Below are 16,494 nucleotides of genomic sequence, written 5' to 3' on the forward strand. Positions count from 1 at the left end.
CAGGAATAGTTTCTCAAAAGCGCCCTGTAGAGAGAATGAAAATAAATCAGTGTTGGCGGACCTTTATAGGGTACCTTCCTCTGTGCTGGCGGGAAAAGCGAGCCTCAATATCACCACATAGGCTCGAGTGTAAGCTGGCCTGAATATCAGCCGAGGCACCTAATTTTACCACAGAAACTGCATTAAAAATGTGCTGAAAAATGGCTTATACATGCGTGTATATGGTAATTTCTCCATTAAGATTTTTTAAAGTTTTCCCCACTATCACAGTAATATATGATTGCTCCAGTTTCATCCATCTGCAGGCCTACAAGTCAGTCTTCCTCAAAAAATCTCAAAGACCTGTGCTTGTCCTCCTGAACTGCTAACTCTCTCATCCACAAGGCCACTGTCTTTCTCCTGAATTCTTGTTATTGCTCTTTAATGAGTCTCCTTGCGTTTCTCTTGGAAACATTTCAAGCCATTATACAATCATCAAGGAGTCCTGGTGCTGCTGTTTGGTACCAGTTGGACTTTTAACCATGGAGTTAGTAGCTCAAATCCACCAGCTGATCCACAGAAGAAAGATGGGTCTGTCCACATCCCGTAAAGATCTACAGCCTCCGAAGGTCTCTATCTGATCACTTCCATTTGAAACTGACTTGATGGCAGTGGGTGGGAAGCAACTATCATAGTATTCTTAAAGAATAAACAAATGTATTGTTCTTAGCTGCCACTGAGTGGGCTCAGACTCGTGGTGAATTCATGGGACAGAGTGGAACTTCCATCATCAGGGTTCTAAAGAATAATGGTGGCATAATGACTTCTGCAGTGTGTTGCTAACTGAAAGTCAGCAGTTGAAACTCACCAGCCACTCCTGAGAACACTCAATCAGGCTTTCTGCTTCCGTAGAGATGTATGGCCTTGGAAGCCCCCAGGGACAGTTCTGCTCTGTCTTCTGGGGTCAGTATGCGTTGCAGTCGACTTGTTGACAGTGAGGTGAGAGTCTTTATACAAACAGAGTCACCATGTTTTGCTCTCCAGGAGCAACTGAGTGGATTCCAACCTCCAACCAAAGCGGCGAGTTCCATCCTCTAAGCAGCTCAACACTGAACGTTTGTGCCTTTGGAGCTTCTTAGAACTATAATGAAATTGGCTAACGCTTAAAGAATAAAGTAGTATAATTAAATGATAATCACTTAGTCACCATGCTTCAGGAGTTATCAATAATGACCAGTCTTGTTTCATTTCTCCCACCCTCTCCAGCCATCTACCACATTATTTGTAAATATTCCAATATATTGATGAAGGATAAATTCTCCCTTCAATAAAACAAACCACATAGTCATTGCACCACTCGGTGAATATACTAACAGCTGTTGAATTGTATGCTTGAAGTGGGTAACTGTATGACATATAAATTATACATGGGGACTTTTAAAAGTTTATATAAAAATGTCATATCTCTTATTTCCATTTTCCTGTGAACATTTTAAGTCTCCATATAGTTCAATAAAGCTGTTAAAAAGACAATCACAATAGTATTGCCATATAAATATATTTTGATACTCATTAAATCATCAAATAGACAAAGTTCACATTTCCCTAATTGTTTTTTTAATGTTTTTGCAATTTTAACATTATTACAGTATTTTATAGAAGCCATATTACATTATTCTGCTGCTGAGGCTTTCCACCAAGTTTAGAATAAAACCAAACTTACTCTCACAGAGGTTTAGAATAAAAGCAAACTTAAACTCTCCCACAAAGGTTTCGCCCACTGAGCCCTTATGTGATGTGGCCTCTATTGCATGAAGTTTATCTCCTATGCAGGAAACCATTCCTTTCTCAGCTGTTTTTCCCTCTGCTGGTGTGTTAGGCTGGGTTGACTAGAGTAACAAATCTAGACAAACTCATTTATATATAAGAAAGAGTTTTATTTCAAGAAATGGTTATCAAGAAAGCATCCTAACCCAGTCCAACTCAAGTCCATAAGTCTGCTCCTAGTCCACAAGTCTTCAAACCCACTCAGCCCCATAAGAGCAATGCTGTGTAAAGCAGGAAGATCACAGGGTCCTGGGCGCAGAGTCGTGTGGATCCAAGGTCCATGGAAACACGGCAGGGCTCCAGCACTCCTAGGGTGGTCACAAGCAGAGAAGAGAGACAGAGGGTGGACCCCAGAGTCCTCCTTATGAGGTGGCCACACCGCCGAGGATGCAGCATCAGGCTGTGACCTGATTGGCATGTTTGACCCCACCCCTCGTCAGGAGTGTCTTAACACCATCTGACATAAAACCATCTGCCTCCCGCAGCCCCAGGGCTCATGCCCTCTGCTTTTCCCAGGGCTGGGTACATCTTTTCACTTAACTTCTGCTCCTCAGAGCACCCTTCCCACATCAGCCCCCGAACCTCTAAGAACAACCGGTCTCCCAGCCATTTTCTATCATAACCATTCACTTAACAGTTTCTGAACGGTGGTGATTATCTAAGTATAGTTTAAAAACTCATTTCTTGTTCTCTCCTGTTTTCTATGCCTATCCTCCCTTTCCCATTTAAAAAAAATCTCAAAATCAATGTTGAAAAGAGTAATTGACACATAACATAGATTCGCATCAGAACGTTGGCAAACATCTTACCTTGTGCATAGCAAAACCAAGAGCAGATCCACAGCCATGGAGTGGATCCGACACAGTCTAAAGCTTCTGAGGCTGGACATCTTTATGGGCGTAGCCAGCCTCATCTGTCTCCCACGGCCCAGGGAAAGGCTGGTGGATGTGAGCCTCCCACCTTTCAGTTGGCAACCTCATGCCTAGCCCGCCGTGCTACCTAAGCAAGTGTTGGATATTTATAAGAAGGCTGTTTAATTACATACATTTGCTTTACTATAGAGTTTCAGTTTAATTTGTTATCCTGAGGATAGTTTTTTAATGTGTACTTTATTTTCTTTAGCCAGTCAAAGCTATTGGAGGTTAAGAAATTATTTTCTTTTTGTTTTAAAAGCTTGATTCCTTCATGTTGTGTTCTGCTACTCACTTCAGACCTCATTCAGTAGCCTTGATAAGGCAAATTCTGGCCTTTTGTTGTTGACTGTCAAGTGGGCAAACGGCTTGCATTTGTAAGGTCAATTCTACCTTGCCTTGCGGACCTGGTTATACCAGAGGATGTACAGCGGTGCAGTGGGGATCTGGAGGCACAGGGAATCTAGGACAGACGAACCCCTCAACACCAGCGGTGGGAGTGGCGACACCAGGAGGGAAGGGCGTGTAGAAAGGGAGAACTGATCTCGGAGATCTATGTGTAACCTCCTCTCTGGGAGATGGGCAATGGGGAGGCGGGTGAGGGGAGACGCCGGGGAGTGTAAGATAAGATATAATAATTATTTATAAACTATCAAGGGACCAGAGGTGGGATCGGGAGGGAGGGGGATGGGGGGGGGGAAGGGAAACTGAGCTGATTCCAGGAACCCAAGTGGAAGGTGAATTATGAGAGTGACGAGTGCAACGAATGTATAAGGGTGCTTTGCTCAATTGATGTATGTACAGATTGTGATAAGAGCCTTATGAGCCCCAATAAAAAAGATTAAAAAAAAAAAAAAAAGAAAGGCTACCGTAAGTGCTTTCCTAGCTGCCTCCTCACTTTCTCGTTTTCCTTTTGACTGCCAGTGTGGACCATCACGCTCTTGGTTTGTGAGCTCTCTACTACCTCTTTCCCTGTAAAGTAGCTGAAAAGTGGTGTGGTGGACTGAAAGTGGTTGTTTTGTCAGGCTGACCAGTCGAGTCCAACGTTCAGTAGTTCTGTATGACAGAGTAGAACTGCCTCATAGGTTTCCTGGGCTCTACCAAATGAACCCTGCTGTCTCAATGGCTAGGCATTTGCCGGCTAACCAGAGGGTCAGCAGTTCAAACGACCAGCAAGGTCAACAGTTCAAATCCACCAGCTACTCCACGTGAGTAAGACCTGGCCTTTGGTTCATGTAAGAGATTACAGTCTAGGAAACCCAATGGGTATTTCTCCTTCCACAGTCAGCTGTGACTTGATAGAACACACCACTGGTCATTGCAGGAGCATATCGCTAGGTCCTTTCGTCTGTGGAGCAGCTGCTGGGATCGAGCCACACATCCTTTGGTTAGTAGCCAGACACTTCACCGTTGTATCGCCAGGACTCTTTGGTAGGCTGAACCAGGACCTTCAAAGATGTGATTATATTCAGGATCTGGAGATAGGAGAGTTTAATAAACTACCCAGGTGAGCCCCATGTAATCACAACGATCCTTTTTAAAGCAAGAGCATCAAAATACACAGAGAGGATGGAAACAGAGTTTAAAATGATGTGCTTTGAAGATGGAAGAAGAAAGACTCAAGGAATGGAGACAGCACCTAAAGGCTGGAAAAAGTGAGGGATGGAGTCTTCCTTAGACCGTCTAGAATTCTGGAGCTTAGGTTGCAGGCTCCTTAACTTAGCTCAGCGGAACAGATTTCAGGCAGATCAAGTCTATATAGTTTTCAACTACTTAGTTTGTGGTTACAGTAACTACAAGGAATACGTAGAGGCTTAAGGAAGAAAGCTTGAGCTATCACAGAAACTGTACTGAGTGTTCTTCGCTACCAAAAAGGAGGCCAGAAAGAATTGAGGTGATCAGTTTCAGGTAGGTAATTTGGGAAGAGAAGAAAACGATGTAGTCGATGGATTGATGGAAGACTATGATGTCCTGCGATTGCAGCTTCAATTCTTGACGACATTTTTCTTTTCTTGTATGCAGATCAGAAACCTCTTGACCTTGCCCAGGGAGCTGCAATCAAACATATACTTCTAGGCAATAAGGTATGTAGTGATATATTTAAATTTATGTGAGAATATTTAGAACACATCTGGACATTTGAAGTGGTTGGAAGCGTGTTCAGTGAAAACATTTGTAATTTGTATTGTAAATTAGGTGAAAGTTTACAGGGATCAGATGCTTTATAGAGCATTCAACACATGACAGATATTTTGTTTAACTCATCTGTTGCAATCCCTTTATTGAACCATCACTTTCCCCCTGTGTTTGCCGTTTCCATTCTTCCTGCTTTCCTCGCCCTTGATACTTTGTCCTTGAGTCAATGCTGCCTTTTGGATCTGACATGATTGAGTAGTCCAACATGGGGGTGGAGTTCACTTCCAGATCTGTAGGGTGACGAAGGGCCATAGGCTTAGGGTTCCACTAGTCACCGTTGACCAGTAAGCCTGGCCTCTTTCATGATCTTCACATTTTACTTAATAGGTCATGTACAAAACATTGAAACGATATGAAGGCCCTCTTTGGAAGGTAGGTTGGATTTTTATTTGTTTTCATTGTAAAATTGGAAAGAGTAATTCTCAGATGCTTAGTGTTTTTCCTTAAGACTTTTTTTCTGCAATCATTTCTCCAGAATATATGATGTAATCATTCTTGGATCTTATCATATGATAGGTCTTTAAAAGGTTCATGTAGAAAAATCACATTATTTTTTCATTCCATTTTTCCATGAACTGTTTAAAGCACCTTGTGTAACCAACCATTTTTATAATGTTAGACCTCATTAGGCTACTATTGGTTATTTTTTGTTGATTTCCAATACTTTTAGATGACCTGGTTTGCATGGCCCAGAGTGGGTGGGACAAAATACATCTTTACCTCACGGAATCATAAAATGACAGTGTTAGTTTTGTTGTGAACATTGAACTTGGTTGACACAACGTGCAATTCACTGTTCATCTAAAGGTTGATGGTTCAAAATCACCCACTGACTTTGTAAGAGTTAAAAAGTAAAGAAAAACCCAAACTCACTGACACCGAGTTGATGCCAACTCATCGTAAGCCCTGGCCAATTGTTTCTGCAAAGATCATAACCAAGAAATACTTATGGAGCAAGTTCTGCTTCTTAACTCATGGGGTTGCCAAGAGTGAGAATCAGTCTAATGGGTTCTTACAATACTAATGTCCCTAGGACCTATGACCAAATTAATATTTGAATGGTTACAGAGTGCGTGAAATGCACATATGAAATCCTTCTGGTTTTAAGAGCGTCTGTGGATTTTGTGGTTGAGTTATTTTCTAGAATTTATAGTTCAGTTATTTTGTAGTGACGAGCACTACCTCTCTACATTTATATGTATATGCATGTGCATTTTATAATGACTTCTTTTTTTAAGTTCTTTCCTACCTTTGAGGAAATTGTATTTCAAGGCCACAAACAGTCCATTTCCTACAAGTATCCCTAACAAGATAGTTGGGATAACAAACAGTATTCATCACTGGGCTTAGCAGCATGGTATTTCTTCTTCTCTCCGTCGTCACCCTGCAGGGATAAGTTTTCATTACTTCAGCTAGTACATAAGCTTGTGCGTGATTTTTTTTTGTTGATGTTCAGCAATGCTGTCCAGATGAAAGACTCAGATAGAACTGTCATCACTAAATTACTTTTTATCAGTCAACCATTTGAACCTCGATGTGTCACTTTGTCATTTGTCCATTAGAGCTCGCGATTTTTTGGCTGGAGATTATTCTGGGTAGTGCTAGAACACGGAGTCCTTTCGTGGTATAGGAAACAGTAAGTGTTATCCTCACAATCATGACATTTTAATATCTGACTTTTGAAAGATTAAAGTTTCCACCTATCTGTTTTCCCTTTGGTGTAATAATTTAATGTTTGTTTTGAAGGCCTGATGCCGTGCATCACATTTATCGCCAGGGATGCAAACACCTGACTCAAGCAGTGTGCACGGTAGGCTGCTCCACCTCTGAGATCCGCTCTGCCAGCTGTTGCCTGAAATCATCTGTTGAAGCTTTATGAAATCTCAAAGTCCTATGGGAACACACACACACACACACACACACACACACACACACACACACAGAGAGAGTCAGCTTTTTGGATTAGCTCCACATATTTTAGAATGAGAGTTGGATGATGCCCAAATATTTATCTAGAGTTTTCAATAATTCGTGTGTGTATGTTTATGTATATAGATACATATTCACAGATATGTTATTTGGACACGGGCCATTCTTTGCTGAGGTTACATTAAATTTTGGAACTGGTGACAGAAGCCAGGGCCCTTAGGTTCTCTGTATTTCCTTCTGGCTGCTTGAAAGGCCAGAAGAATGAGTGAGTTTTTGTCTATAGAAATTGGTCTGTGATTGGGGCCTAGACATCCATTCTTGGTTCTTGGTTCAAATCCTTTAGGATGTCAGCATACCATCGCAGCTTAGCTACTCTTTGGAGCAGACTTGCTTTTATCAGGGTGAAGACTCAAGGGACAAGCCTTTTTGGTCTTGGGGAGTCATAGGCTTGTCAGATGCCCATCAATACCACCGAATTATACAAGTGCGTGGCCCCTTCACTATCCCTGCACCTCTTCTTTAAGATTTGTCTGGAAAGCCCAGGAATCTGCCTCTAATATGACTAATCTTCTAGTCACTTCTGCTGGATGCAACCTTGCTGTTCTCTTCTGTCCCTGCTCTTCAGGACCATTTCCTCTTCATCCTTTGGGCTCTTATTGTCATGCAAAACCCTCTGTGTTTAAAACCCTGATGGAAGGTTTATTTTACTCACATTTCCCTTAAAACAAAAGGCAATTGTACAATACGTTGCCTGTTATTATTGAACTATGGGATGATATGATATCTGTATTAGCTCCCACTAAAATGGTTTTGGAAAAAAAAGGAAGATGCGATTAGCTCGAATATTATAAATAAATAAACATGCTGTCCATCCACCTCTTTGTTTTAAAAAATTTCTTGGCCTTCAGTTTCTCTAGAGTTGATTAGTTCCTGCTGTGTTCTGCTTTACCTTGTTCTGCAACTTATAGATCCCTATTTAATTGTCTGCTTGAAGCCTCCACTTAGGAATCCCTTATCAATAGAAGCTAACAAGCATTCATTGAGTGACTGCTGAGATGCAGGGACTGCTCATTTCATCATTTGTTCGTGATGGAAGTTTAGGTTATTGACTTAAGATCTTTTTCTTCCCCCAAAGATAGGTATTTATTGCTAATTATTTTGCTTACAGCACTATATCTCATAGATTTTGTATGTTGGGTTGTTTTCTTTTTCGTTCAGCCCGGTAGATTTTCTAATTACTCTTTTGATTTCTTCTCAAATCTATAGGTTCAAAGATGTGTTGTTTCATTTTCCAATAGTTGTAGGTCTGTCACATTTTCTTCTGTTGTTGATTTCTAACTTCATTTTGGTTGGAGCCCATGCTCTGTATGGTTTCAGTTCTTTAGAGTTGCTGATATTTGTTTTCTGACCTGCCTTTCCGTCTGTCCTGGGGAATGTTCCATGTGTGCTTGAGAAGACCAGGCATTGTGGTGTTGGGTCTGTTCATCTCTCTGATTTTATGTCTAGCTGCTCTATTTCTCAGGAACCCTGGTGCCATCGTGGTTACATGTTGGGCTGCTAAGCAATTCAAAAGATGAGGCCTTCTACTCGCAGTGAAGAGTTAAAGTCCCAGAAGCCAGGAGGTGATTTTCCCCTGACCTACAGGGTCACTGTGAGTTGGAATCAACTCGGTGATTTAGAGTTCGGTAGTTTGTTCTTAATAACATTCCCCACCTCCCTAAAGTCCCATCCTAGCTCTTATTTGGTTACTGTTTACATAATATATATGTTTTTCCTTTTACTTTGAACCTTCGTGCCCTTTGAAGCTAAAGCATCTCTTGCAGATAGCCTACAACTATACTTTGTAGTTTCATGCATTCTCATAAGCATTGCTTTGTTATTGGCTTGTTTGATGAATATTTACTTTGACATTTAATAAGCTGTTATTGATATGGCAGGATTTCCAACTGCCACTTGTTCCTGTTCATTCTTTTTCATTTTATTTTTCCTTGGCTTCCTTCTTTAGCATTCAGTAGGTATGAATTCTAGTGTTAATTATTTTATCATACTTTTTAGTTGTCGTCTTAGTGGGTGCTCTACGTAGTATAACTACCTTAATTTAGATCAATTTGCTTCTGATTAATACTAGTTAAAGTCTATAAAATATGAACACTATAAGGAGCAACACCTAGGAGAAAAAAGAAACTACCCTTCCTTTGCACAATTATTGTTATGTATATAGTATGAATTAAAAAAGCTAACCATGCACTGTTATTTTGATTTCTTGATGCGCTGTTCTGTGTATTTTTAACGACTTTGTTGGCGTGTGACTTACATGCTGTAAAAGCTACACATTTAAAGTGCACATATATAATTCAGCGTTTGTGGTGCAGTCACGCAGCTCAGAGCTGTGTACCCATTGCGGCAATCAGTTTACCTCACTCCAAACATTAAAGCACCTGCCCATGAATAGTTTTGTTTCACCCCTAGTCACCCCTCGTCCTGCCTAGGTGGCCACTTTTTCACTTTCTTTGTAAAGTTTTCTTGTGAGTTGGGGAAGGTTTACAGAGCAGCTCATCAGTTTTATATTCACTAATCATACACATTTTGTTTCGATTCCTATTGCACACATTTCATGTAAATCGAGTCATGCAATATATGTATGGTCTTTTGTGATCATCTCTTTTCACTTAATAGATTGTTTCCAGTGTTCATCTTTATTGTAGCATCATGTATCAGTACTTCAGTCCTTCTTATGGCCAATTAGTAATCTATTGCTTTCATATGCCATGTTTGCTTATCAGTTGGTAGACACAGACTATTATGAATAGTGGGGCTGCAAACATTCATTTACATGAGTGAGTGCATGTTATTTCATGTGTCTTTAAAGAGGCACAGTATGAGGGGAGATATATTTGCATAGTCTATGTTTTTAGCTCACATGTTCAGCATTTCCAGCTCTCCTTACTTTCCCCTGTGGATTCAGGTAACCATCCAGAGTTATTTTATTGCTACACTGTACTATCATTTCTCTACTCCCTAGTACTTTTATTGTCACGTATATTGCATCTTTATATGTTTAACCCCACCTATATAATTTTATTATTATTGTGTTCTGTAGTTATTTCTAAATCAATTAAGAGAAGGAAGTTTTTTGTTTTTTTTTAAACATGGAACGCTTCACGAATTTGCGTGTCATCCTTGCGCAGGGGCCATGCTAATCTTCTCTGTATCGTTCCAATTTTAGTATATGTGCCGCCGAAGCAAGCACGAGAAGGAAGTTTTAAAAAATCGTTAAAACCTGTAATTCACCAATTCTCTTTATTTCTTATCTGTAGCACATCTTTTAGTCTAAAGAACACCTTTACCCTTTCTAAGGCGTTCTGATGGCACAGTGGGCTGAGCATTGGGCTGCTAACCTCAGGGTCTACAATAAAGCGAAACCTGTCTGCTTCGTAAAGCACTTGCAGCCTTGTGAACTCTAGGCAGCAGTTCTCCTCTGCCGGCAGGGTCGTTGTGAGTCAGAATACACTCAAGAGCAGTGCATTTTTTGGTTATTCTTTCTTGTAAGCTGTACCCGCTGGCAACAGATTCTCTAAGGCTTGTGTATGTGGGTGTGTCTTTATTTTGTTTTCAAAGCTTTTTTGTTGTTTTCTTTCAGCCTGTCTGCATCTGTACCCTTATTGTCTGTCTCTCATAGACAGCATGTCATTCGAGTCTTTTATTCGAACCATTTTGTCCTGCACTTTGATACTTCTCTGTATGTTGGGTAATTTGGGATTACATCCTGAGTATTATGGATACTAACTTCTAGAGAGGCTACATTTTTTTCTCTGAAATATGTTGTTTCCTTCATTTTAGCAAGTCATTTTCTGGCCTGCATTTTTGTTGAAAATTCTGTTTCTTGGAGCTCAGCTCTGGTCTGACTAGTTCAGACACGTTGTGTTTATATGCGCTTCATTGTCTTCTGTACATGTATGTATAAGTCATGAGTCAGCTAGAGATGGGGGAAGCAGAGTTTAGGGTCCCCTCTGGCTCTTTCGCACCTGGTGTCCTTCCACTCCTCAGTGTTCATTGTTTCTTAGATTCCCAAGGATACAAGTGGCTCTAGATGCTGCTGTGGGTGAGCGAGCTTGTGTAGCTCTTCATTGTTCTTTCCCATGACGAGGGTGCGGTGGTCCCCGCTCCTCCAATGCCCACCAGTCTGTCGACTTCCAGTCACGCTCCAGTTCTTTCTAGTGGTTCCTTTCGGTGCTGTGCGCTGCGTGCACAGCTGTTCCCACGAGGAGCCCCTACCAGGGTCCTAAAACAGAAGGCCGCTCATCTACATTCTCAAGGCCTCTTTCCTTCCGAATTCCTATTTCAAAATGACAGCTATATGCGATTGTTCTTATTTTCCTTCACTTTTATCCTTCTTTATCAACCTTAACTACTTCTATGCAGTTTTCTATACTTAGTTCCAGCATTTTCTTTACTTAAAGTAGAGGTAAAACGATGACTTCAAGATATTGGTGTAAATAAGAAATTAGAGCTGTGGGTTTGGAGAACTTTATAACTGAAGTGTGTAATAATTTATATTCATAGAAAGTAAGAAACCCCAACTATAGCCAATGGACAATAAATATTTGCTTCGGGGTATTAAGAATGAGAAAATCATATTGGACACAGATAATTTACAGTACATTTCTCTATGTTTGATACTCCCACTGTAATTTATCCTTCCAATTTTTCTTGATGTTTAGAAGTAGTTTGTGTATCACTGTTCACACATTTAGCTTTAGGCGTAGCTATCTTAGCGGTCCGTTTTATGTGAGTGGTGTTATTGTCTCACTGATTTCTCTGTGTCAAAGGTAAAATCCACTGATAGCTGCCTCTTCTTTATTAAATGCTTTGATGACACTATCCATGGCTTCAGGGTGCCTAAAAATAGCCTTCAACAGTCACGAGAGGTAATTGTATGGATTTACTTATCTTTCATAAAATTTAGAAAAAATTTTGAGACAGGTTTAATATTAGCAGCTGAAATCTTGTTAATCATACTTTTTAATAGGGCAATTATATGAGGCTTTTAGACTTTGGCTCATGAATTAGCTGTTTATTAACATGTACCTACAGGTATTTTCTGCTTCTAATATTTTATTTTGATTCTTTGATTCTAAGAGGTAGTTATGGTTGTGGGAAAATGCCCAATTGTCGTTTGGAAATGGCAAGATAATTAAGTCTGTCCTTCAGTTCCTTGACAAGGAAACTGGAGACTCAGATTGGAGTGATTTTACCAGGGTCATCAAGCTTCACAGTACAGGGTCCCGTTGGTCCGATGCTTTCCTTTGAAGGTACGTTGGATAATAGCAGTTAGCAAGAAAATTGGGATTCACTCAACAGAAAGGCATGTTACAACCATTTGATGGAGAATCCATATTCCTTTAAATCAAAGCAGTTCCATAGGCATACACACACACAGGTGTGTATATACATTGCTATACATGTGTATATGTGTACACACACGTATGTAAGCATTTGTTGTTAGGTGCTGCCAAGTTGAGGGCAGTCCATGGCTCCCTGATGTACAGTAGAGCACCTTCACCCAGGCCTGCTCCTTCCTCTCAAGTGTTCTTACTTTGTAGCCAATTGTCACTGCCCTGGAGTCCATGCCCCTCACAGTGGACCCTGACAGGCTTCCCGGGAATATGGAACTCTGTACCAGATTAGAAAACCCAGTTTTTGTCCCATGTTGTTGCTGGTGGTTTCAAACTGCTGACCATGCGGATCCCAGCCCATACTGCCAGGGATTTTAAAAGTCTACGTCTCACAGTGGCTAATGTTGGCCCTCAAACAGTGTAATTCATGATCCTTGCTCTCTCAGCATTTCATGAATTGGTAAGAATTTAACCGTGAGTAATACTGTAAGAAAATGAGGACGAAGCAAACGATCTACGTTTAGACGAGACAGTCTCAATGTCCTTTTGGGAAATGACTGGTGTGTTGTTTTGTTTTGTTTTTAAGTAAAAGTGAAAGCACCAGGGCAATTGTTGGCATCAAGAGATTTTAGTTTCTTATGACATGAATATTACATGTTGGTGAAATTGTGCGTCTGACTCCATTATTATATCGTACCTTATTCACCAGTGCTGTCTTTTTAATGTTGGCACGTAACATTCCTCTGTATTCGTGAATGGCTGTAACACAGGAGTATGAACATTGCTGACTGTGTAAGCATATACATGGTAACATCTTTTATGAACAGGAGTACCAGATCATTATTGAATTGTTGGTGGCTTTGTTATTATTTGAGGATAGAGTTTATTTTTATTTATCATGTAGGCCCTATACTATCAGATCATTGTCATATTATCTGTTCAGAAAAAAGATGCTTCTTCATTTTTTATTGAAATCCCCGGAATGTTTCAGGATTGGCTGGAAGCAATAGATGAGCACTCTGCCTACAGCACTCACTACTGCTCCCAAGACCAGGTGACTGACGATGAAGAGGAAGATACAGTTTCTGCTGCAGACTTGAAGGTATCTTTAGAGGTAAGTTGGAAAACATATCTTGGTCTTTGTAGCGAATTCTGCTACTTACATTGCACCAGGTAGTTTTGTTATTTTAGATTGTGAGCTTTTGAAATTAAGATCCCTAAAAATAATGGAAATAGATTGCTCTTTGCCTACTCTTATTCTTTTTGTGTGTATAATGTTCCTGTCACACAAATACCATCACATGTTTCTAGAAGTGCCCTAAATGATGGGCAGGTAGGTAGGCGGCTGTCATCAGGAGGTCATACTCTTTACAAACTGCCACCAGCAGGGGGCGTGTGCCTGCCTTGACTTGCTGCCCTTTATGACTTCATTGCACATTTCAGAGTTTAAATAATGCAACCATGGTGATGCATTTCCTAGTGAGGAGTGTCATTTAAAACCACTTGCAATCTGAAACTTCATTGCTTAAAGTGTCAGTAATGAATGAGGAGACCCTCATCCGGAGTGACATCAATGCCTTATCCATAGAGAAATATCACCATATTTAATTGAAATGAAATAGGTATTTGGGGGGGCATCAATTTTCTGACTGTACCTTATAGATCCACCTTGTCTATGAAAGAATGGAAATTACGTTTGGAACAATTAGAATTTGTTGGGATGATGGGTTTCAATCCAAAAAAAGTCAGAGCATATGAATTTGCCTACAGTGTTTAATTTAATGAATTAATTTCAGGATTTAAATATTTCTAAGTCAACAACTTAATCATAACTTTACTAATACACAGGAAGTTTTATTGACCTAAAGGCCTTAGGAAGATATTTGATTCTTCTACCCTAATTGTAACTTATGAGGGAATTTTTAGACATTTGAGCCCATCCCGATTTTGTTGGAGGCATCTCCTAGCATTGGTTCTAGAATTGTGTTCCCAGAACTGCTTCTTTTAAAGGCTAATGTGTAATGCGGCAACCAGAAGTATGATTTTCAGATCAGTGAACTTGGCAAAATTAACAGTTAGTTATTAGAGCCTCTAATTAACAATAAAACTGATTAGATAGAGGGGGTTTAAATGTACATAGCCAAAATTGTGTTAAACAAGTAAAAAATAAAATGATACTGCATACTTTTGGTCAGTATTCTGTAAGTCCAAGAAATACTTTTTGTCTACCTTCAGTATAAGGTAAGTGATAAAATCTGGAAAGACTTGCATAGTATATCGATACCTTTCCTAGAAATGTATTACTTTTAAACTTTTAAATAGAAATTACATGCAAAAAACCCATCCTGTCTTTCAAACTCTTAAAAAACTTTTCTTGAAAGAGAATTGTTTTCTTTTGTAGAAAGATAATCAGACTTCCATTCTATTCCTTATTTGAATCATTTTCTTCATAAGAAGGCCAGATAAAGATATTGCCACCAAATCATAGAAGCATTTTTCTAAATGGAAACAATAAAATTGGGCACTATTGTTTCTTGACGTGTCCGTTTCGTAGGTGTGTGCATGGCTGGAGCCGTGTTTCCCTCTCTCTGGCCCTTCCCTGAGGGAGTTTGCACTCTCTGAGTGACCAGGTCAGAAGAGCCGTGTTGTGGCCGTAGGGACCCCATTGTGTTCCTTTGCTGTGTTCTGTAAGCAGTGTGACCACAGAGAGGTAGGGAGGAACTAGACGGGCCTGCAGGGTGGGGAGGATATTGCCCCCGATGGCATGCTCCTCTCAGCTCCTGCTGCCCTTAAGGAATGGGCGGGCGCTTTGTCCTGATGGAACAAGTGGCCTGGCCTTTTTCCACTAATGCAGTCCTTCATTTTCTTAAACCTTCGTCATGATTGTCCTGGGCCCTAGAAGAAAAGATTACCTTTCTGGAACTCCAAACAGCACACACCCTAACCTTGGAAGACGCTGTGTTGACGGAACATAGTATTGAAAGCACCCTAATGAAGCTCAAAATGTGTATTGCTGAGAGAGCATGTCTGGAGCCACACGCTGATCACAGAGATGTGATTAAGCACATTTTGTGTGGAATAGGCCTGCTCATGTATGCACTGGCATGGTGGTGGAAATACTGTTTGGCTCACCCTTCTATGTTAGCCTTAAAACCATGACTTTTTTTTTCCATCTTCTAGGTTTTATAACACCTGAAGTCAATGAGAGTTTTAGCCATTTTTAAACATTCTGGGGTTGTTTTTGTTGTTTTTTCAGATTATAGCATATTTGTGTTCAAAGGAAAGTTAAGAGTATGAATCTTGACTCTAGCACTAGTGGCAGATCTAAAATAGACTCATTTTGAGTTGAACTTAGAAGTATGATAAATAGAACTTGCTATAAGCTGACTCTAAGATACCTGGATCCACGAGTTTCCGAGATGCAAGTAAATCCTGAGGTCAATCTGTGGATCAGATTGGTTCTAGACATCTAGAGACTCCAAGGTAACCCCTAAACTAAACTATCATTAATCACAAAACCAATCTTATATCTCCCGGGGTGTGGCAGTCTACCCCCTCAACTCTGAGCATCCCACTGGCGCCCCTTAATGGCAGACCCACATTCTAGAATTGGGACGGCGAATAGCTAACTCGTTGAAAGCTCCAAGGCTGGGGCGTACCCTTTGAAACTGTGCTCCTGCCGGCGTTCGGCTCATCTCCACGCTGCTCTCATGGATGGGCCTTTCCTTTCCTTGGAGGACAGCCCATGTACCACCGTTGACCTAGTTTCTGTCTGTCGAATTCCAAGAGGCAGGTGGTAACCTTCCCTTTCGTTCCCTCTCTGTCCCCTCCAATCTTAGCGGGGGGGTGTTGCTGTAGTTGGTTAGATCCATCAGGCTCAGTCTTAACTTACTAGTATTTACCAAAAGATTGTGTCGTAGCCACATCCTTGTTAAGAAGTTCTGTTTTCATTTTGCACAGTGCATTTTTAAGCCCCTCGCTCTTTAGACTCCCCCTTTTTACTGCAGGTGGCCAGGAGAAGCAGCTCTTGCTGTGCTTAAAGAAGGAGTAGGTGCATTGCCCTGATGGATCAGATGCCCACGGCACAACTCTCCTGACCCTTGGGGGTCTTGCTTAGAAATCTCCTCATCCAGATGTCCCAGTTTATCATGTACAGCGCCATCCGTCCAACAGCTGAACATAATTCAGACCAATTCTTTGCCACTGCATGCAAAGCCTTGCCTGTCCTTTATTGTCCACTCACATGGCCATCACTG

General features: G+C 40.7%; 1 protein-coding gene and 1 non-coding gene across 2 annotated transcripts in view; one reads left to right on the forward strand and one right to left on the reverse strand.

Annotated features, from left to right (window-relative positions):
- The window catches only part of OSBPL1A (oxysterol binding protein like 1A), a 243,314-nt gene that overhangs the window by 84,688 nt on the left and 142,132 nt on the right, over nucleotides 1–16,494 (forward strand). Inside the window, exons 8-13 of the mRNA XM_075533000.1 lie at nucleotides 4,740–4,801; nucleotides 5,241–5,285; nucleotides 6,476–6,549; nucleotides 6,660–6,723; nucleotides 11,672–11,770; nucleotides 13,230–13,352. Coding sequence (XP_075389115.1) covers nucleotides 4,740–4,801; nucleotides 5,241–5,285; nucleotides 6,476–6,549; nucleotides 6,660–6,723; nucleotides 11,672–11,770; nucleotides 13,230–13,352 — 467 coding nt within the window. The remainder of the gene's footprint in view (nucleotides 1–4,739; nucleotides 4,802–5,240; nucleotides 5,286–6,475; nucleotides 6,550–6,659; nucleotides 6,724–11,671; nucleotides 11,771–13,229; nucleotides 13,353–16,494) is intronic.
- LOC142428308 (U6 spliceosomal RNA) lies at nucleotides 9,986–10,092 on the reverse strand. The gene has a single exon (XR_012780231.1). It is a non-coding gene; the product is annotated as a U6 spliceosomal RNA (small nuclear RNA).

This window comes from Tenrec ecaudatus, chromosome 15, assembly GCF_050624435.1.
Source record: "Tenrec ecaudatus isolate mTenEca1 chromosome 15, mTenEca1.hap1, whole genome shotgun sequence".
Classification (NCBI taxonomy): domain Eukaryota; kingdom Metazoa; phylum Chordata; class Mammalia; order Afrosoricida; family Tenrecidae; genus Tenrec; species Tenrec ecaudatus.